The following is a 24,024-nucleotide window of genomic DNA, read 5'->3' on the forward strand; positions in this document are numbered from 1 at the left end:
CCATCCATCCATCCATCCATCCATCCATCCATCCATCCATCCATCCATCCATCCATCCATCCATCCATCCATCCATCCATTTTCTTTACACCCTCATCCCTTAGTGGGGTCTGGAGGGTTGCTGGTGCCTCTCCAGCTAACGTTCCGGGGGAGAGGCGGGGTCACCCTGGACAGGTCGCCTGTCTGTCGCAGGGCGGTCAGAATGGCAGTATTTTTCAAATATGCTTAAAAATGATAATTCAAAAAATGTTATGAATTATCTTAGTTAAGGAGTAAGCAACGGAGTCACTTCAATTTATAATTTTCCGTTACAACAATGTGTTTTCTTTTACTTTGTACTTCACATTGAGCCTGTTTCAGATGTTGCTGCTCAAAAATGTTAATACACTGTTAAAGTAATATACTAGGCAAGAATAATAAAAAAGTTATGCATAAAAATATTAATATATAATCCAAATAATTATTTGTATATTATTCATTCATTATTGAATTATTTAAATCAACATCAAATCAACAACAAATCAAATTGTGAGCCAAAGAGGTTTTTAACAATACCTGTAAATAAAAAAAATATAAAATAAACATTAATCTGCATTGGCCAAATTCAGAATCATCTGTTCATACCAGAAAGAAATGCCAAAATCTGTATCAATCAATTACATTTTAGTTGGTGCATCTCTGATATTTAATTTTGACCCTGTGAATATTAAAGAAACTTGTTTTCTTTATCTTTCACATTATTTTGTCCTTTTCTCTATACCAGTATGGTTTGTTTTTGGAGAGAGCAAAACAATGATTCTAGATTAAAGAAGAAATAGTTTTTTGACCTTGGTGGCTGACATTGCTTTTTAGGGCTGACTTGAGTCTGAAAAAGGCAGCCATGCATAACATCTCTGTGGGATTTGGATCTATCGCAGCTCTTCTGGATGTGACACGTCCCTGTGCTGAATCTGTCACCATAATGCTACTGTGTGTGCTAATATTATCATCCACTGACACATGTAGGAAAAAGAAAGCAGGTTTACGCTGACTTGCCAACAGATGTAGTGGGGTAAGGAAGAGTGAGGTGAAGGGATACTTTAGAGCAGTGGTCCCCAAACTATGGCCCGCGGGCCGGATCCGGCCCACCTCCACATTTGTTTTATTGTAAAATACTGGTGTTTCCAATTTGGACTCAGTCCTGGTGTCCCATATCCTTGAGTTCCATTGGCCAGACATCAAACCCAATGTGACTTTCCCCTCTGAGGCACTTTCATTAAGAGCCTGACAGAAAAAAAATGATATAAATTAATCCAAGGGATATTTTGCATTTTTGCTGCAGTGACTTTTTATCATTTTTAACACACCCTGTAGATAAAAAAGAAGAGGAACATAGTCATTTTATGTGGTTGAAAAATGTTTTAACTCTGTGGTCCCCAAACTACGGTACGCGGGCCGGATCCGGCCCTCCTCCACATTTGGTCCGGCCCCCTGAACAATACCAGAGAGCATTTCGATTTTTTTCATATACCRTATTTTCCGGACTATAAGCCGCTACTTTTTTCCTAAGCTTTGAACCATGYGGCTTATATGTGGATTTTTCTTCAACCACCAGGGGCTSTTTAGCAGGAAGTGAATCGTTGGAAGTCAACATGGGAAATAAAAGAAGAAAGTKCCCATTAAAACAGAATTCCTTTTTAATAGGGAATTGAAATTTGAGAATGTTGTTGATCAGTTAAATAGCATTGAGGGGAAMAAGAAGATTTTTCAGTTTTTTTAAATWATACTGGGATCATTATGAGAATTTGAGGCATAGATATTAGGATCCAGTAGATGGCAGTAGTGCAACAATAATGGATGCAAGCTGCCGTTGAAATCTAAAGAAGAAGAAGAAAGCGCCTATTTTCATTTAGCACATGCTAGTAGCAACACGAAGGATCAGCACTTTTACTGTTACAGTTACCGTTCGGAAACTACCGTAATCAGTTCTGTTAAATCTAAACTTGGCAACGTTTTCTTTTTCATCCGTAATAAATGTGATATTCAATTGACCTGTTATGACTCAAATTTTGGGTGTCCGCCCCCCTCTGCTGCATCGCTGGAGCGGCAGAGATATCTGTGGCTTATAGTCCGGAAAATACAGTATTTATTTCATAAATAGTGCTATTTCCTGGATTTTTTCTGTGAAGAACCCAGAGAGGGTTATTTGATTGTGCTTTCTGGAAAACAATATATTTTTACATGTAGGCACTGCTGCAATCGTCACACTTTTTCTGTTATAAACTGACTCCGGCCCCCCACCAGAGAAGGGAAAAGTTATGTGGCCCTCACAGGACAAAGTTTGGGGACCCCTGCTTTAGAGGACACTTTGACACTTTCTAGGAAACCGAACACACAAGGCTTTCCAAGCATCCTTACAGTGCAAACTGGGATCAGTAACATTAGCCTGATCATGTTCTAGCTACTGGTAGACCATTTCAACAAAAAATATCAAACACAATCACACTTTTAGCAATTTTGACAGGAACTGTAAATACTACATGACTTTGTTTATACTGTACTAGCCTTTCACAATGACTGTTGCAGTAAAAGACAAACTTTCTATTGTTGGAGAGTAAAAGGAAAACTTGAAAAATATTAACAATTAAATGTTTCTTGTTTTTGTTTTATAGATGCACTTCTTCAATTAGGCCCAGGTCACATTACTGTGTATCTGCCTTTTGTTTCAGTGACTTAGGAAGACATGATGTCATAGTAAACACTTCACCATCATTTAACTCTAAATGTAACACTCTAGTATAGATGCCACAGGATGGATGTCTACACATTCTATTACACACACTGTGAATATCACACATGCACCAGTATGATTCACCTATCAGAGTCAATAATATTACCTAAGCTCAGTCTGTGCTCTCTGTGCTGATAAGGATCCACTAAAGTTGACATACTGGGTCCTAGAGCATGAAAGGGAGACCTGGTCTCTTATTATTTGGCTAACAGTTACATGACCACTTGGTGGCACTATTGAAATTCAGAATTTTTATTCCCACGTGATCAGTTCATTCCTTTATCTTTTAAGAAAAATGTCATAAAATAAATCTAGATGGCAATGTCATCACAGAAGCATCACATCCATTATGAAAATAGCAGAAAACCAATTTCCACACCCTTGTTCCCAATATGCAAACTATTCAGAATGAGTGCACAGGAAGTGATTAAAGAATATTTTGGACCGAAAAAATAATCAGAAAATTCCACTGTGCAAGAGGACAGTCACATCTTTTATTATTCAGTAGAATAGTAGTAATAAAGTTGAATAAAATAATGCCAGTAAGTAAAGTTAAACCTCCACCTCCTGAAAGACTTTACAGTTTCTGTGTGGATGTTTGAAACAGAATCTGCCAGGCTGAAGCTGTGTCATTGGTTAATATTTAAATTGTGGTAAGACAGTCGACCCTTTCTTCTGGCTGTTTCAGTCTCCAACAGGAACGACGCTTGTCTCTGTTTAATCAGAATTTGTTTTAGGAACTGCAGTGATGTTGTTTTGTGTCGTGGAGCTTTTGTTCTGGTGATCCTCTGTTTTGAATTTCTTGGAATGAGTCTTCTTCTCACACTCTCATTAAGTATTGATGGCTCATAGTGTGATAGGCCTTAAATGAAGACATTAGCTTTTGTTGGCTAGATCCAGATGACAGCTGCTGTCGCTAAGGTCATGCATGATGTGGACAAGAGCTGTGGTGACAGAGTCAGTCTGTTCTGTTCTCCTGTCATGTTTCTTTGTGTGTCTCTTGCCTCTGATTTGCATGCTCATTGGCTGTAAATACTGACTATATGTCAGTATTTAAAATATTCAACTGCAGATTAATTTTCATTGTTGGATAGTAATTTTGTGTCCAATAATTGTCTATGCATTTGAGTAAATAATAATGATAATAATAAAAACATTTTAAAAAATGCTACTGTGTCATATGCTCTGGCCACACTAATACCAATTGTCCAATAGTTTGTGCCGTATGAGACATTCTTAGGGAAATGGAGATAATTTTTTTTGAGCCGTGCGAGTGTGTGTGTGCATGTCTGCGTGTGTGCGTGTGTGTGTGGGGGGGTGTGTGTGTGCATGTGTGTGCGTGCATGTCTGCGTGTGTGTGTGTGGGGGTGTGTGTGTGTGTGCGCGTGTGTGCGTGCATGTCTGCTTGTGTGCGTGTGTGTGTGTGCGTGTGTGTGTGTGTGTGTGGTCTTGCATTTAATATGTTGTACAGCCCATCTTTTCAACAAATAGCACATTGTGAGGACCCACTGCTCCTTATAGGGCCCAATACCCAGGCCCCATAAAAAGAAGAGCTATTTTTGTGTTAGGGTTAGGACCAGTGGCGCAACACATTATTTAGGTGGATGCAAAAACATAAATCGGCGCCCCCTCCCCGGCAAGGAATGTCAGGTTGACGGAGCGAAGCTCACTCGCTCCTTCAACCTGAAGGGTAAACCTCGCTACATTTTCCTTATGTGCGTGAGGTGAAGGAGCGTAAGGCGCGCTGAAGTGTATGGGAAAACATCATTGGTGGGCCGCACCCTCCAGACTGGGTTTTGGCGCCCCCTCTGGTGCTGCGCCCCTATGCATTGCATACGCTGCATACCCACTTTTTGCGCCACTGGTTAGGACTAAGGTGTGAATTTAGTCCATGTTTGGTTTGGAGTTAGGCTTGTACAGTTAATGGTTAGGATTACGGTAAGACTATAGAAATGAGTGAAAAATGTATGGAAGTAATTGTAACGTCGTTGTGAAGCTACAAAGAATTTATGTATGTGTGTTGTAGGTTGAGGAACACAAACACAGAGGGATCAGACAGGCATAACTAACTGCCTAATGCTCAAGTGACTTCATATTTAAGGCCACAGGAATTAATAATTGCAGAAATACAATAATAGTTTTGGAATACTTTTCAAATTCAAATAATTATTTGTCATCATTTGCAGTAAACATGAACGATATAGAGTTTGGACACTTGCCTATTTGTGGTTCTGTATTCAGAGGTCTTTCTGTGGAACGTAACTCCAAATTATTTGCATAAAATTTGCCATTGTTTTTTTTTTTATCATTGAGCATATCGAAAATATTCTAAAGAACCTGCACATAAGGAAGCTGAAAAGCTAGATGCAGTGCATTTGCAGAGCAGCCAATCCAGGAGTCCTATTCATTTTCTTAGAAGATGATTGGCTATTCCCCCATTACCGGAAATCAGAAAGACAGTGGATGTTAGCTTCTGTGGCAGTGTTGCAACGGTTTAATGGAGGAGGTAAAAGTGTTTTCTGAGGGAATCTCAAGTATTCTGAGTTCAGCTGGTCGTGGGAGTCCACTGTATTGGCAAAAATAAATCTCTCCTAACTTTGCCAACAAATTTGCCTAAACGAAATTTCCTCATTAATCCACAGAGCTTAATATGCAGTGCAATAGTTGCTTCGACTCTTCTGCATTGTGATTATAGGAAGTTTTCTGGCCATCACCTGGTCAGCTCCATTGACACCAGAAAAAAACATAGGCATTTGTCTTAAACAAAACCACATATTCATGCCATCTTTTTAAATTTCATTATAATAAAATAATCAGGATTAAGACCTTAATGATAAAACTGAGAACTACACATTCTCCTCCGATTACTATGCTTATGGACTTGTTTTTCTCCTATTTGGTTGCGCCTTCAACCCATATGAGAGAACCTGCAACTATGACACACTAATAGTCAGCAATGAAGGAACCTCCTCATCAGTTTTTGCTGCATGTACATGTGGCCCTATTGTTTTTTTATGCAGATTTCAGGCATATTTAAGTGTGAGAACATTTATTTGAGAAACTCTTCATTTTGTCCAAAAGATTCTGGGTGATGTTAAAGAACAAACCAGTGAGCTGCAAGATGACTCCTGCTTGTGTGCTAGAGTAATTAGAAGTTCCTGCTGGGGAGCCCAGGCTTAAATATTTAATCTTAAGGGAGCCATGGCAAACATGTCATGCCGCCTGAGTCCTTTATGTCCAATTTACAGAGTCCGCCGTGCAACAGCCACTGGTAAGATGCCTTGTAATTAAAACAGGTTGGGATTGTGCAGACGGTGAGTTCCTGATCATGATGGCCTTGTTGGAAGCTCTGCAGCATTAATGTGTGATGGTACTCCATGGGTTTGTAGATGTGTGTCAGTGATAAGGCGGAGACGTGTGAATGTTTGGGAACAGCGGCAGCCACGTATTCCGCAGAGCTGACGGCTGACTGAAGCTGTTTTGTTCAGAGGCAGGAGAGATGCAGATAAAAGGCTCCCATTCTAACAGAAAGGTAGCAGAGAGACAGACCCAGACTCACACAGGATGTGGAAGACAGACTTACAGTCAGGTTAATCGCTATTTACTATTGACATTGATTATGTTCATCCTCACCCTGCTTTTCGTCTTCTTCTCCACGTCCCCATTTTGACAGATATGTGTCACAAAGATGTCCACACGCGGCTGCCAGGGAACAGACTCGGTCATCAAGCCCCTGGACACCATCCCTGAGGACAAGAAGGTGAGAGTTCAGCGCACGCAGAGCGGCTTCGACCCGTTTGAGAAGCCTGCCAGCCAGGTGAAGAGGGTCCACTCGGAAAACAATGCCTGCATTACCGCCAAGAGCTCGTCTACTGGGAAAGAGTCGCCCAAACTGCGCAGACACTCCAGCCCAAGTTCTGTAAGTGTACTTCTGCTTTGGTGTTATTAATGACCAGCTATTGTTATGGGCCATTTGTTTTCAGAAATGCTAAGTGAATGACCATAAAATGAAAAATATGCTTTACTTATTTAAACAGGAATATATGAAACAGTATGGTTTTTGCCAAATACGTGAAACAGTATGTTTCACATATTTATGCTGTTGCTTCTCAGATGTGTTGAAACGCTGATGGGTCTTGAACCATTTCCAAACAAATGCCTTGAAACTTCACAGGTAGTATTCAGTTCAAAAATACTTAACTTATCCCAAAGGGAAATTAAACGTCATCCCTCTTATTTTCCTATTATCTTCAAAGAGTTGTTGAGGATGGTGATGCTGTGGGCAGGAAGAAACTGTGGTACAGAGTAGTATAGTTACACATCTGAAGAAGACTGAAGAAGGGCTGCTGTTAAGTTGCTCAGTATCTGGGTAGCAGAGGCAATATTTCACAGTATCATTTCCTGGATGACACCATCAGTCATTGGCAAACTCTGCTAATCTAGTCCTTTGCTGTTGCCGCTCCTCTGTAAAGGCATTTTCACCCCTGATAGTAAAGTAGACTTGGTTCTAGTTGGAACCCAAACATTTATTCCATTTCCAGCTGCTGTGGTTCTCTTTCACACTGCAATGTGTCAAATGAACCAAACCTTTTGAAAAATCTGTTTACCCCCTTGCCTGTCTGAAGAAGATACTGAAATATAAATATAAATGGAACGACATCAGATTTTAGCGGTTGTAGGATTTCACTCATCTGATGCTTGACTTGCATATTTATTTTGGTTGTATTTACCCAGAATACCCTGCGCTGTAGCCAGCTTCCTGATTTTGGAGTGGTCTCCGATCCACTTGGCGTTCACATATGTAATTAGAGTTTACTTCAACTGAACCCAGACTTAGGATTGTTGGTGGACCACAATTTGCTTTTTTGTTTTCCACATCAGAATTCAATAGAGCATTAACACTTCCTCAAACCAACTGAACTTTTTGAGCAAACAAACCAGTTTGATTAAAGTGGAATAAAGAGGGCTGGTGTGAATGCACCATAAGTATGCTGCTCTGTTTTTGGAAAGAGCGCTTTCTCCTGTCTGCTCTTCCTAACAAACCATCCATGTTTTGTTTTTCCTAATTGTCCTGTCATAAACTTTCACATTTATAACACTAACTGAGACCTGTAGAGTCTGATATTGTTCTACTTTTGTACTTAAGTTCATGTTGAAATAGCTCTACAACCCAATAAATACCTGATCATTTTTATTGTTCTGAAAAATGAACCGCTCGAGTCCAGGTTGCACTTAGTTTTGTATCTATTTTGAATGGGGACCTCAATAGAAGAGGGCTGAATGGCCATATAACTAAAGACTGTTCCTGTCTTACCTGCATTGAAACATATTTTTAGCCTTGGTGAATAATTTATTTTGCCCCGTATTAGTTTTACAAAGTGAGCGCTCTGCACCATGCTTCCTTAAATAAAATGAAACGCCAAACTGATCTTCTTTCAATTCAACACCTGCAAATAAAAACTCGTAATGTAGCAGAGTGACTCTATTTAGTGTAATTATGATGTATTTGAGATGAGTATTCCCCTGCATTAAAAACAAGAAGTGATCGTACTCTGCTGCCAGGTCCACAATTTCCACCGTCCTAACAGGAACAAGAGGAAAGAGAGAACACCATCTGGAATGCTGCCGATGAGCAGTCACTTCTGTTTGATCAACAATGGGCGAGAGAGCAGTCAACAGTAATGTTGGTGTTGCCATGGAAACACAGCTTTTTGCTTTTGGGAGGCTTTTTCTTTTGTTCACAATTAGTCATTTTGTATTTGCCCTTCAACAAACTATTTAAATATAGAACAATTATCACCATGCTCCTCTGTTGGACTCTCAGTCCCATCTTGTACGGCTACAACAAGCAAAGCAAAGCTTGCAATGCAACTCCTTCATATTCACTCAAGTACATGTATATGATTTGCACACAGTTAAAGCCAGATGTTTACATAAACAGCAAAAGAAGACATAACGTTTCATTTCCTGTTTATGTCAGTTAGGACTCCCAAAACATCTCAGAGAATCATTTTAACTTTCTTGAAATCTCTGAGGTTTCCAACCATTTCCTCATGGAAATGGTTGGAAAGCAGGTCAGGTTTGTTGGTCTCCTTGCTCACACACAGACCTTTTCACTTTTGCTCACAAATGTTCTATGGAATTGAGAACAAGATTTTCTGATGGCCACTCCAGAACATTGTGTTTGTTGTCTTTAAGATACTTTGTACATAATTTTGTGATTTGATTTCCAGAGGGTCGTTGTCATTTGGAAGACAAGTTTGTGTCCATTTTTAACATTTTGCCTGATGTTGCAATGCAATCTTTCCGGACTGTGTTCTTTCCCGACGACTCGGGACATACAGTGGCTTCAACATCATCCTCTGCTCATTATGGGATGGCGGAGGAAGCCAGGTTGACCTCCATCCCCCTATTTCAGATTTTAGAGTTTTGGAGCTCAACAATTCCCTTCTCAGTATCTTGGCTGATTTCTTTAGACTTTTCCATCATGTAGCTCTAGAGTGCTTGAGAAGTTGCCTTAAAACACATCAATTATAAAACAATAGATTTAAAATATGAACAAAAATCTGAAATCTTGAGTGAAGAGCAGCCCATGAAGACTTGGTTTTTAAGCGTAATTATTATTACTTAATGCTGCCTTGCTTCTCAAACCCTTTCTGTGAGCTCCGCATCCTTTGCAGGACAAAGTCAACATGTTGTGATTGCATGTATAACAGGTGTATGCCAAGACGTGGACACACTCTGCCTTGATTATTACTCTGTGGGGAGTGTGTGGTGATGGCTCAGCAGGCGCAGACTTTCAAGTTGAATGATTAGGGAACATGCCTTCAGTTTTCTGGTTTAAAGAATGAAGAAAGGCAAACATGTTGCTCCCAAAGTAACATGGACTCCACGGTGTGTGCACTACAGACAGCTAGGTTTTGATAAGGTTTATCCAAATAGGCTCTTTCTTAACTACAGTTGTAACATGTCAAAGAGAAATGTAATAAATGAGTTTTCCAGACTTTGTCAGCCCTTAATATGAAGTTAACTGCATCTCTGAAGAGCAGCGGGAAGCCGACGTTTCTATCTGGTGAAAGCTGAAAGTTGTTTTCTCAAAATGTTGCAATAACTATTTCAAGAATTTGTTGGTTATGACTGCTGGACAGTTGTGTTCTATTAAAAATGAGATTAGAGTTTAACTGTAGAGCTTTGACGTTTTGTCAGTCAACCTTTTTCTTGGTAAAGGTGGACTGACAGGTTTGCTTGTTATATTGGCTCCACCTGGATTGTTTCTTCTTCAGAATTCCTCTCTGTTACATTCACCATTTTTTACTTTAAAGTTAACTTATTTCACTAACAGGAGTATACTGAAAAGTCTGAAAAATTAAGCACAAAAAAAACTTTACAGATAAATTTTAAGTATTTACATTTACATCTGGATATCTGACCGCTATTTTTTATGTGGGTGCAGTTCTGAGAACAGGAATGTACGTTTTCATTATTAGTGAGGTTGAATGAAGTTAGAGGGAAACAAAGTTATTAAAAATTACAACATATGGGGTATGCACAAAGAGTGCAGTGTTTTTGTAATATTTCAAGTTCAATAGCTATTACAGTTTGGGTGATATAATTTTAATGATATTAGCTCTGATTCTTGTACATTTTAGGTTTTGAAGAGAAATTGAAATCAGCTATAATCATAATCAGTATTAGTGGGTCATAGGTTTATGAAAACTGGACAAAAAAATTGCATCTCTGTCACAAAATGATTACATTTACCTGTAAATAATGCTAAAATGACGTATTCTTAAGAGAAATGCATGTTATTTAATCCGGAAGCCAATTCCTTTTTAGTCAATTATTATTGACTATTTAAAGGTGCATTTCCTTATATAATTACAAACTGTGACGGGGTTCTCTTATGACTTGGACAAACAAAAATGACTGCCCAGGGCCAGAGATCTCTTTAGTGAAATTTATTAAGCTTTTCTTCAGGTGAACAACTTGGAGAGGTGCAGAACATGTACAAAGGATGCCCCAGACAGGTTAAAATCAAACAAATGCAAAAGTCCATCACCTTCAGTATGACTTCTCAGGAGTCTAACCTCAGCCTGATTCAAAGTGGAACATAGCCCTGCTTTTAAAGCCACTGGCTCCGCCCACAGCAAAAAACAAGCAAGCAAAAACAACTAAACAATTACTTCTAACTCAAGTAAAAAAAAATAAAAATATCCATCCATCCATTTTCTTGCACCCTTGTCCCTTAGTGGGGTCGGGAGGGTTGCTGGTGCCCATCTCCAGCTAACGTTCCGGGCGAGAGGCGGGGGTCACCCTGGACAGGTCGCCAGTCTGTCGCAGGGCAACACAGAGACACACAGGACAAACAACCATGCACACACACTCACACCTACGGTAGGGGCAATTTTAGACAGACCAATTAACCTGACAGTCATGTTTGTGGAATGTGGGAGGAAACCAGAGTACCCGGAGAAAACCCACCATGCACAGGGAGAACATGCAAACTCCATCGCGTCAGCTTAAGTTGCAACAAAAAGTAAGTTAGTGATTGTGTATGTGTGTGTGGGCGTGCTCGCATGCTGACACGGTCTCATAATTAAGTCCCGGCTCGTGACGGCTCCTCCGTCATACAAACATCAATCTGAAGCATGTATTCTGAATCTGTGTCGGTTTTGATTTGAATCTGATCACCAGTTTTGTTTGATTTCTCTCAGCTTTAGCTGATCCGTTATTCTTTTGTCTATATCCAATTTATAGCATGCTGTTTTCCTCCTGAGCTTAACTGAAACAAACATGCATTTCCTAATCATGCAAATTAGATTTTCTGCTTTTATATAGGATTCCTTTTTTAATTTAGCTCTCAGTATGAACGACCTAATAAATATGAACACAAACAAGACTTAATAGGACAGACATGAAGGTTGATTGATTTCCTGCCAGAGACACAAATTAATTGTTTCAGCCAAATTATGAAAATCTGTAAATTGTGCCCTACACAGGTGTTCTGTTCAAGAGGTTCAACATGTTTGAATTTCAACCAACATTTCATAATTAAGTACCCTAGTAAAATTGCTATCAATTGGTCAGAATTTATGGGGCATTTCCACTACCAGGTTTAACACAGAAGTGTTTTCTAAGAGCTACAGCAAGAAATGCAAACAATTATCAACAAACTCATCAAAAATGGCAAAATAAGCAAAGATGTATAAGCAAGGTACATAATAACAAATGTACTTGAATGAAACAGGAGAAATTGTCATTGTTTCTTGCTGGATTTTTGGTTTCAACTGTTAATTTTGTTCCATCCATCCATCCATCCATTTTCTTTACACCCTTGTCCCTCAGTGGGGTCAGGAGGGTTGCTGGTGCCCATCTCCAGCTAACATTCCGGGCGAGAGGCAGGGTACACCCTGGACAGGTCGCCAGTCTGTTACAGGGCAACTCAGAGACACACAGGACAAACAACCACACACACACACTCACACCTAGGGGTAATTTGGAGAGGCCAATTAACCTGACAGTCATGTTTTTGGACTGTGGGAGGAAACCGGAGTACCCGGAGAAAACCCACCATGCACAGGGAGAACATGCAAACTCCATGCAGAAAGACCGGGGCCGGGAATCAAACCCAGAACCTTCTTGCTGCAAGGCAACAGCTCTACCAACTGCGCTACTGTGCAGCCTTCATTTTGTTCCAGTCAACTTGAAAACCTTGAAAAATCCATTGTAAGCTAATGTACTTTTACGTAGTTTGACCTGTGGGATAATATAGAATTTTGTTGTGCAAGAATTATTATTCAGTGTATCATTTTCCTTTTCAGTAATATTTGGTTTGTTTTGCTAGAAAAGCAGATTTGCCTTCTTCAAATTCAGGATCTGTCTTCACTACATTTTGGAATGAAAAGGGGAATGCTTTATAGTTAATCTGAAGAAGAGGAGAGGTTGGCTGCATCCTACTTTTTGAGTTTAGTGAACAGATAGAGTTTCACTTCCTGCTTGATCCCTGGAGAAAATGTAATTTGTTTAGAAAACCTCTGAGAAATGCAGAGCTTATTAGCTCTGCAGAGAGCAGAGAGATAACAAGAGGGGGTGGGAGGGGCATAAGGTGGAAGGGGGGTATCTGGTGGGAACAACGGCCTGCAGCCCAGCTATGGATGTGGATGGAAGAGACATTATGCTGAGCTTGGCTTAGGGTTTTTATAGGCACATATATGGAAACTGCTTAAAAACTCGTTAATAAGGCACGGTGGAAGTATGCTGAATAAGCCTAAAAACATACATTGTTCCTGAAACATTATTGTTCATAATTAGAAAGATGTAAAGTGACTAAAAAGTCATTTGAGCAGCATTCAGCTTCCATGCACCTCAAATTTGTAACAAACTTCCAGAAAACTGCACAACAGCTGAAACACGGAGTTCCTTTAAATCAAGACTGACAGACTGACCTGATGAGCATTAAAGATTTTGAATATGACACTTGACAAAATGTAATGCCTGTCACTGGTTTTCACAACTGTACTCGACCAAAATATGGCAAGGATGTTTGAGTCTGCCTAGAACAGGGAAATTGTGCATTGATGAACAAATGGTTCCATTTACTGGTTGATGCCCAGTGCGCCAGTATATACCAGCCAAACCACATCCAACTGGATTGAAGGTGTTTGTCTTGGCTACACCAACTTGTCTGGTCTTGGACTTTGTAGTCTACCAATGTAAGAATACCTTCCAAATTACAGGAGGAAATGGCATTTTAGAACAAGCTGTTCTTCATTTGGCAGAGTCTCTTCCTCAAGGAACCCACCTGTTCTTTGACAGGTTCTTTACAACAACCAACCTCCTTGATACCCTGATGACAAAAGGGTTAACAGGAACTGGAACGCTCATGAGTAGCAGGATTTCAAAGGACTGTAAAATCATAGAGGATAAGACCTTCAAAAAGAAAGGAAGAGATGAATCAGAGATGGTTGTCAGACGAAGCCCTCCTGAAGTTGCTGTCATAAAATGGTTGGACAACAGGCCAGTTGTCATGGCATCCTCTGCCTATGGCATTGAACCTCAGGACACACGCAGAAGATGGTCCAAGAAAGACAAAAGATTTGTCCAGGTGTCAAGGCCACTGGCAATTGCTGAGTACAACACCGACATGGGTGACATGGACTTGGTTGACAGAATGTTGAGTTTCTACAGGATGGCTTCTCGCACTCGGAAATGGACAGTGAGTGCAGTTTTCCACTTTTTTGACCTGGCAATCACCAATTCATGGCTTCAGTATAAGAGTGACTGCCATTTTCTGGGGAAGAAACCACTGAAGTTGCTTAGCTTCAAACTGCTCTTTGGTGAGGAGTTGATTACTCGGGCCCAAACAGAAATCAGAAGTGACAGTGAAGATGACTTCTCTCCTCCACGTCAAAAGTGGAAACCACAGCCAAATGCAGCTCTGAGACACTATGGTGCCATCCATCTTAAAAAGATGGTGGACCAAACAATTGCGTCAAGGAGTCACAGATCTGGCTGCACAAGCAAAACATATGTGATGTGCACAAAGTGTTCCTTTGTGTTTCCAAGAAGGGGAATTGCTTTTTGAAGTATCATAGCAATTATTTACAGGAAAGCAAAAAAAAAAATGTGTCAATGTGAATTTCACATTGACAGTTTTGTCAATGTGAAATTCATTCTTATGTTGATGTTTGGATATTTTTTTGGGACAAACTGGTTGCCATCAAGGTTCAATTTCAAATGTATGGTGTTCCGATGTCCACTGTACACATATTTCAAAATTAAAACCTTTTTTTTCCCAAAAAATGTTTTCAGTATTCTAATTACCTTACAAAGATTGTGGAATAAAAAAAATGGTGATTGGACAATATTTCTTTTTCTGGTAGGTAGGAGGTTATGTAATGTGTTTATATATTTTCATGATGTAAAGCACTTTGAACTGCTGTGTTGCTGAAATGTGATTTATTGCAAGAGCACACTAATATTTATGCAATAAATAAAACAAATAAAAGAAATAAAAATTGCCACCCATATCCACTAGGGGGTTCCGTAGATCTTCATGCATAAGTCAGACCATTTCTTCTGGAAGATCATCTGGTGATTAACTGGTTTCAGTGAGTAATGTGTTAATGTTTAGATTCTGCTGGTCTGATTTTTACCAGATAGATTTCAAGCTGTTCATCTCAAGTTCTTACTGCCGTACAGCTGCAGTTCTCAGCAGCTGTCAGTGAAAAGTGTCTGAAAGTTACAGGCTCAATGGAACTTTAAAAAAGGCTCTTCTCAGAAAGTTTGCTAAGTAGACTTCTCCTCCCAGTGACGCCTTCCTGCTGATGCAGTGTGGAACCTTTGGATTTTAATAACTCTTGCGATGTCTTTTTTTTATTTTTTATCCCAGAGGTGTTTCTACTCTTCTTTCCTGAATTGATCCATTTAAATAATATTTTCTGTCTCTCCTTTTTTCACTCAGCCCACAAGCCCCAAGTTTGGAAAGGCAGACTCTTATGAGAAGCTGGAGAAGCTGGGCGAGGGCTCATACGCAACAGTTTACAAGGGAAAGAGCAAGTAAGCACTGATCTCATGTTTCTCCTGGTTTTCCTTCACCCACCCAGGTGAAAAAAAAGTATACTTTAGTATACTAAATTTTAACATACTTTAATATACTTTAATCGATGTACTTAAACTGTACTATTTTGGAACAACTAATTTTGTGCTTAGTATACTTTCATAGTATTTAAATAGTATTAAATTACAACTAATAGTATATTTTAGTATACTATACTTTTTTGGAACAACTTCAAGTGTACTTAAAGTATACTTTTTAAATATATTTCAGAGCTTTATTATTATATTTTGAGTGTAATAATTGTCTCAGAATTAAAAATATATATTTAATATACTTCAAATATATTTTAAATATACTATTAATATATTAGTAATGTATTTAAATTACTTAATTTTTATTTTTGATTTCCTTCTATTGATAATAAACTACAATTTTAATTATTCGTGAAAGTCTTTATTCCTACGTACCTATTTTGTAACTATAACTCCACTACAGTACTTACATTGTTTTAGGCTACAATTACAATGGAAGATTAATTACACAAGATGCCCAAGATAATTCAAATATTTTGTTTTATTACCAACATTTTAAAATTGTCCAATTTTCTCACAACTTTATGAACTTTACATAAATGATCAGTTTACACATCAAAAGTGAACACATGAACATAAAAATTTAAATGTGACAATAAAACATGACAGTGAGGATCAACAACAGAACATTCCCGTTCACTGCACTTTAGAGGAACCTACAAAAAAGAACAATGGAGCAATTAAACAGAGAAAGTATTTGTATTTAAAGAGAACAGAAAAAAGGCTAATAAAAAATAATACTTACTTAAGACGTTGTGGACTCGCCATGTATGTGACATCATAAGAACTGATGATGATTGGGACCGGATGCCTGGGGTGGGAAAACATTTCTGGGTGTTTTCTTTGCCTGTTTATGTTAGAAGTAGAAAAACATAGTCAACAATGTCATAGAATCAGTTGATGTTGGCATTAACTATGAAGCTGTTTTAAGTGTGGACTTAAGGAGACAAACTACCTTAAAATCTTTCCATCCATGATCTGAACACACTGATCCTTGCAGGGTGGTGAGGGGGGCTGGTGGTGCCCATCTCCAGCAGYCATCAGATGAGAGGCAGGGTTCACCCTGGACAGGTCACCAGTCCATCACAGGGCCCTGAAAGCCAACAACAAATAAAAAAAAAGATAAATGTTAGATTAACAAGGAGAAAAAATCTTTCCAGTTACCTTTAAATCAAAATCATGTTTATTAAGCACTTAGTGTTGGTAACACAGCAGTTTTTGATGTTGAAAATGTAGCTAGCTCCTCATTGAAAAAACAAACTTACATCATGAAGACAATGTGGAGGTTCATCCTTAGAGCTGGTTGGTGATCTGATAGAGTCAGAGCTTCTTCTGAGACAGAAAAGTCTTTAGGTTTTCTAACACCTGATTTCTCTGGCTTCTTCTTTCATCTTCATTTGCTTAGTTAGACTGCAAACATATGTTGAAGATAAAATCATTGATGAACGAGTTAGAACAACAACCACCTCACAATATCAAAGTCTCTCTGTCTTATGGAGTTTAATTAAAACCAGGTTAAGTTCATGAATTAAAGTATAAGTCGCAACAAACAGCCTCCATGCAGTTATAACATGAAGCTGAATGATTCCTATTGCAATAATCATAGAAGTCACAATAAAATTGATAAAACAATTATTTATGAAACCAACGTAAGTTATATATCTTTACTGCACTGTTTATAATTAAATGAAGATAATTAATAAGCAAACTTACCACCAGCTAGCAACACTTAGCAGCCTTCGTCCCGCCGGGCTCCTTTTGTGACACACATTTCATTTCCCTCGGTTGTTGTCCTGTTGTGTTGTCGTCTAACTCGGACTAGGACGTCACCAGCTTGAATTTACCAAAATTAGTAACTATTGTCAAGGCCCTCTCTACTTTTAAGGCAATATGCGAGTAAAAACGGCAAATTTGAACAATGTCTGTTATCTTCCCTGCTTCAAGTTTTTTTTTCTCTTTGTGGCTTTTTTAAATAAATGAAAATGTGAAATACCGCCACCATCTGGTCTGGAGTGTGAACTGGAGCTAATGCCGTTGATTATAAGGTTTTACATCACACATCTGAAAATTGATTGGATACTTTCTTAAAAATAACATCATGATTATCCTTTTTTTATTGTATGCAATTTTAATAAATAGTAAAAGATTATTAAGGTACTTAAAAATTCATACATATTCATTCATATTTTGTTCACTTAAAGTATACTTTTATTTAATATATTAAAAGTGTATTTTGGTACAATTATGTTTAAGTGAGTTTAAAGTACTAATTTCGAAATTGGTACAAGTGTATTTTTAGTATACTTCAGATATACTTATAGGTAGTACACTTCATATTTAGTATACTTAAAGTGTACTTTCACAAATTTAAGTATGTTTGAAGTATACTAAAGTATACTTTTTTTTCATCTGGGCATGCATTCAATGATGTGTTTAATTTTGCATGCCGCTGCTGTAACTGAATCAAAAGTCGATGAAAAGCTGATCACAGTCGCAGAACCTGGTTTTAATGTAAAATCCCACACATAGTGCAGATTCCTGTATTTTAATTACCAGAGAATGGACAATATTTTCCCCTCTCTTAATGGTTCAGTGCTTTTCTCCTAGGTTTTTCTAATTAAATTGCGAGAAATGAAAAGTTCTGGTGCTGTAAACGCACAAACCTCTGCAGCCTCTAATCTTCTTCCTGATGATGTTATTTCGTGTCTCTTTTGATTGGTGAGCTTCATTCAGCTGTAGTGCTGCGCCCTTGTACCCAAGTCTCACTCCAGTGCTGCTAAATTACTTTCTATTGACTTAACTCTCCTCTCTCTGTTCTTAGGCATTGTTGACTTTGAAATGTCTCGTTTGTCTACATAATGAAGAAAATCCAGCAGATTATGGCACTTTGTTCTTTGTGCTGTCAACAGGGTGAACGGGAAGCTGGTGGCTCTGAAAGTGATCCGTCTGCAGGAGGAGGAAGGAACACCCTTCACAGCCATAAGGGAGGGTAAGTGGAAAAAAAATCAGAATCTTCCTGCTCATAGGAGGGTAAGGGAAATGTTCCTCCAGCCCTCTTCAGGGCCACAGCTGGTAACAAAGTCTGAAAAAATTAAAGTTGACTCGTTTACAGTCTTTAATGACACGGTAATGTTTAATTGAAGTGTTTGGATTTTCATTCTCAACAGCATAGAAAGTAAAATTAGAATAGTATTTGATGATTTTAAATACACTACTGTACGAGTTAAAACTGGAATTGTGCTGTAGTTTATAGTTTAAGGTTTTCATAGTTGTATTTAGCAACTTTTCTGACACCTCCAATGAGTTTCTTTTCTTTTTTTTAAAAAAAAAGCAACTACAGACAAATCTAGTAACTTTCTGAGGATTATTGAAGGCTGGGGTTAAAAAGGGAAAGCCCTGGTAATACTGCAGCAGCAATGTATTCTGAGCTGCAGAACCCCTCACACACACCAAGGCTGTCTTTCTGACTGCAGCAGAGCAGAGGGGAGACCCACTCTGTGCAGTAGGAACCAAACATGCACGGTGATCCCGCTCTGGATTACAGTAAATTTCATGTAAATATAATTTTTCATCTTTCCTGATGTTTTTTTTTTTTACCAAAAATGCTGCACCAAAATAAATCTCTTCATTTGAGTCACACAGCCTTATTCACTGATTCATCCACATCATGTGCGTCTATAATAGAACTGATTTGATCCAAGCAAAGTATTTACATTATTAAATTTTAATTATGTAATTTCATAATGTTTATTTGTAGTTATAATCGTTTAAAGTATTTATTTTTATGTGCTATATTTTTAATATGATTGCTATGCTCTAACAAGAAGGCCAACCACAACAGCAGCAACTACAGCAACAAATCACAACATGGCCAATAAACAGCACTCAGAACAGATGGGTCACCAAGGGAGGGAGACAGCGATGCATCACAAAAAGATAAAGCTAAACTCATCCAAGTTAATTTGGCATATGTTTCAGTAGTTGCAAGTATTTTTAACCACTTTTACCTTGCTAGTTTTGAATCACATGAGCAAATATGCAATATGCCGATACTCAAATCAAATGGCTCAGATTTGGAGGCAAAGGAAACAGTTGACCAGGCAGGAGGTCAGGGATGGATATGATCATTACCCGTTTTGATCAATAGAAAAGATCATTTGAACTTCGTCTTTCTCTTCTTGCTCTTTGGTACTGCTCTGCGTCATGAAGTCTCCTTTTTAACTCCTATGATTTGGGTTTGTACATTTTTAAGATGCCACAGTACAGCACAGTAAAGTTCAGTACAGTAGATTTAACTAGGTTATTTTTTATTCTAGTAACAAATATGTCTTCGCGTGTCACATGTATGGGCTGAGTGTCATCTTTATTTCCAGCCTGCTCCAGTTACATACTCACACACGTTTCAGAGTGGCAGTGTTTGGTTTTAAAGCCAATAACTGCTTTGAAGCTTCTGTTTAATTCACATTCTGAACTCTACCGCAGCAGTGGATGTTCTGCTGGAGGAGGGGCCTCTCAGCATCAGCCGGTGAAGTCCATGTAAGCGGTCAGTTTTAGCCCTCACACTGGATATGCACACTAGAAAAAGTCTGATTAGTTCAGAAGGTACTCAGTAATTAGGTTCTGTAAAAAAAAAAAAAAACACCCCAGAAGTTCCTGACTTTCCTGACTTTGCTGAAAGTAAAAGCCTCTGCTCCACACGACGCGCTCATATGGAAATGAACCTGAGATGAGAAGACGCTTCTGTCATACAGAGGCTCAACTCTCCCTGAGAACAGATCAGATGGGTGCTTTGAAATTGGACTAATTCAGCACTTTCTGAGTAAGAAGCGCACAGCGCAGATATGTGACCAGCATTACCCCTCTGTAAACTACTCCATCCATGTGTGTGTGTGTGTGTGTGTGTGTGCGTGTGTGCGTGCGTGTGTGTGTGTGTGTGTGTGCATGTGTGTCCATGTATCCAGGGAGGCTGTGCACGTCTCCACAAGCTGGTGACAGGATCCTGGAGGTATCAGGCTGCAGATCCACACGTAGTTCTGTCTTTGATCTGCTTCTATTATTTTGAACAACCTTTAGCTTCTCCTCCAGGATGAATGCATTGATGAGGCTCTGGCACCAGGCAACTTTCCAACGATCTGTCCATCAAAGCCTCCCTGTGCCTTTGAAACAGAACTTAAACATTAATCCCATTGGTAACCATCTGAAAACCCACTTAGTCCTGTGAATATAAACCAAGCTTATGTTGCTCTAATATGTGGTCCAAATAAAACAGATTCCTTTTACTGCTCCTTGACTGAACTGTATCTCAGTAATTGAAGCTTCAAAACCTTTGCTGATGTTCAGTCAATACAGTAGAGCTTTTGTAAACAAGGAAACAAGTGAAAACTTCTTATTTCATTGGTCCTTTGCCAGTTCAAATAGATGATCAGAGATTAGTAATCACTGATCTCAGACCAGTTAAGGTAAGACTATAGAGACAAAAAAACACAAATCCTTCTCTTGCTTCTCATTAAATCAGCAAACAGAAATAGAATCAAAGCAGCACAATTAAATATGATGTTATAATTTTCCCTTGTCTGCCTTTGTCCACACAAGTTTGAGGGATATTACGTTTTTTTGCAACTGTAACAAATTTCATTGTTGCTTTTCATTAGTTTGCACTGCAGAAATGCAAAACCTAACAGGTATTTAGTCTAGATTCTAGCGCAAATATTTTAGAAGACTTGAAATAAGAAAACAAACTTCTAAGTAACTCTTCAAGAGCTTGCTGTAAGTTCAAAAATCCTTAATATTGATGAAAAAGTACTTATTCCACTATCAGATAATTTCTCTTATAGCAAGAGATTTTTCAGATGTTATAAGTGACATAATCTGCCAGTTGAACAAGGTTACTTTTATAAGTAATTATTGACTTAAAACAAGCTCCTATATGTAAGATTTATAACTAAGATATATACACTAGAAACTAGGCTAGAAATACATTGAGTTTTGAGGTCTGTAGATAATGACTGAAGAAAGTGCATTTTATAGACCTGTAGTCATGGGACTGAAGGACAAAGTTGAACTAAATCCTTTGTGTGGAACAAATTTATGTTGGAGGAAAAAGAAGATAAACTTTATTTATTATTTAAATAGGGTAATGTGGATAATTAGGTGGCCATGTTTCTAAAGAATGTTTGTTTTTTGTTGTCAGTTTTCTGTTTTGTGGTTGCTGCCAGCAGAACACTGTATCTACATTCACCTAAACACAGAACAGCTGCTCCCAAAGAAATGTAATAACTCCTGGTAGTAAGAAAAATGTACAAATATGTTCAATGACATTGTATTTTACTTAAATAGCAAAAGAAAAACTAAACATTAAAAATAACTGCTAAAGTTCTGTCCCACCCACTGAACTGTAGACCTGGTATGATCCGAGTCTCTTTGGCTCCAGATGATCTTCATCAAACTTCATCAGTTTAATGATGTGCTGGCAGAAGGATTACTGGGGTTTTATGTCAACTTTATGACATTACAAATATTTGAACTGAGATAAACATTTCCATGTTCAACTCTTACTTGTATGAAGCATAAATCCAGTTGGTAAATGAATCATCCCTCCAGAGAATCTCCTCACTGCTGATTAGAAACACCTCTTACTTCATAAATGTGTTAAAAAGTGAGTATGAGAAGCTCTGAAGCTGAATCCAGCCTGTGTTTTCTGTGCGTGTTGTAATCCTTCCCTAATCCCTGCAGGTACTGAAGCGCTCCAACACTCCAGCTAATGATCACAGAGCAGCCATTTATCTGGCTGCATCATCTACTGTAACACATCAAACTGTGTCTCTAATTCTGCTGCTCTCTGTTTGCAGCGTCTCTTCTGAAAGGACTGAAGCATGCCAACATCGTGCTCCTCCATGACATCATCCACACCAAGGAAACCCTGACTCTGGTGTTTGAGTATGTGGTAAGTTTGAACTCTGACCCCAGCTGTGTGATGGGTGGACCACAGAGCTCCAAATGTAGATTAAAAGTCTGACTTCAGGGAAACCATAGTTCTGATGAGTATCTATATTTATTTTTTGCTGTGTGAGACCTTTTAGTTTTTCATACCCAGTTCTCTGGAACACGAGCTGCGAATATTTTAACTGGTAAACGCTTACTTGGTTCACAGGCCTTTAAAAACAAAAGCTCTCATGGATTTTCTTCAGGTTTTACTAAAGTAATAAAGGTGTGTGTTGTTGGGGGGGGGGTGCCTCTCTTCAGTAGCCACTGGGTGGGAGGCGGGGTCCGCCCTGGGCAGGTTGCTGCTCCATTGCAGGGCTGCATTTCTATTCAGATGAATCTTTGATCTTCGGCTTGTGAGCGGAAGATCACAAGCTGCCTTCATCAGGATCTGAAGGGATCTGGATCCCTCCTTCGTCTTACTCAGCTTTTCAGCAAGGGTGAGGTAAATGGAGTGGTCTGATGCGGTTTATAATCTGGTTCTGCTTGTGAGTTAAGAGTAGAACTCAGCAGATTCTATTTATATAGATTTATATAAGTTATATATAGGTTATTGATCCTGTTGGATCTTCTCTTATCTTCTGTTCAAAACAGTAAATCCTTCCCATATGCAGCAGACTGACTGCTAGAGGTGGGTTTATTTATTGCTGGTGGAAAACTTCAAGTTAATGTCAAGTTCGGCTCATAAGGATGTAGAAAAACACATTATAGATTTTTCTAAAAGCTAATGGAGAGTGACAGCAGGAGGGCGTAATGTGAGGCCAGAAAACTGATAGGTTAAATCAGTGGTGAGTATTACAGAGAGATGGAGATAATGGAAATAAAAAGGGGAAAGATGAAAACAGAGATATGGTGCATAGCTTTGTGGGAGATGGACAGGCATGTCTGCATGTGAATTATTCAGCAGGCTCCTTTGGTGTGAGCAGCAGTGGGAGATTGTAAATATCTCTGTGATTTCCGAACCACTGCCTCCTCTATCCATAAATCTGCTCACAAAGTACCAAAACGCTGCCTGCCTGCCAAACATGTCCGGACTCTGTCGGTTCACGTGGTCAACTTTGACAAAATGCAAACACTCTTCCCGTGTTGTGGTCCCCTGAAAAGAGAAGAAATGCAGATATTATTACTGTATGAAGTGTCTTTGCTTGGAGATCAACAGGTATCAAATTATGATCTGAGTGCCTCTATTAAAGACAGAAAAACTACAATTCATTCATTGCTGCTGTTAAAATAACATATAGATCAATCTGAATTTCCTGCTGCTTTAGTGAACTTTGTATTCAACTGTAGTACAGGACAAGTCAACTGTAGTAAGCAAAGCATTTTGTAAAATTGATTGAAATAAAAATGATAACTGCTCTTGTCTTCATGTTGCAGCACACAGACCTGTGTCAGTACATGGACAAACACCCAGGTGGTCTCCACCCAGACAACGTGAAGGTAATGCTTCTCTTCTAGAGCCTGGATTTTTTATCCAGTTTGTTTCTCTAAGTCAGTGATCAACCTGGATTTAGTGAACACAACCTCCAATCCCTACCAGGAAGACAGATATTTGTTTTCATTATTTATATAATTTTACAACTTTATTTTGAGGGTTGGAAACTTTATCATGTGATCAGTTC

General features: G+C 38.7%; 1 protein-coding gene across 4 annotated transcripts in view; it reads left to right on the top strand.

Moving 5' to 3' along the window:
* cdk14 (cyclin dependent kinase 14) overlaps positions 1 to 24,024 on the top strand; it is a 173,809-nt gene that overhangs the window by 44,243 nt on the left and 105,542 nt on the right. For 3 of the 4 annotated variants that reach the window (XM_008411053.2, XM_008411056.2, XM_008411054.2), the window contains 5 exons: positions 6,444 to 6,689; positions 15,234 to 15,328; positions 18,331 to 18,410; positions 22,270 to 22,364; positions 23,780 to 23,842. In XM_008411053.2, the coding sequence (XP_008409275.1) occupies positions 6,444 to 6,689; positions 15,234 to 15,328; positions 18,331 to 18,410; positions 22,270 to 22,364; positions 23,780 to 23,842 (579 nt within the window). Of the gene's footprint in view, positions 1 to 6,278; positions 6,303 to 6,443; positions 6,690 to 15,233; positions 15,329 to 18,330; positions 18,411 to 22,269; positions 22,365 to 23,779; positions 23,843 to 24,024 lie in introns of those variants that run through there. The other variant, XM_017305273.1, reaches the window with a different exon arrangement.

The sequence above is a fragment of the Poecilia reticulata genome, linkage group LG6 (genome assembly GCF_000633615.1).
Source record: "Poecilia reticulata strain Guanapo linkage group LG6, Guppy_female_1.0+MT, whole genome shotgun sequence".
Lineage (NCBI taxonomy): Eukaryota > Metazoa > Chordata > Actinopteri > Cyprinodontiformes > Poeciliidae > Poecilia > Poecilia reticulata.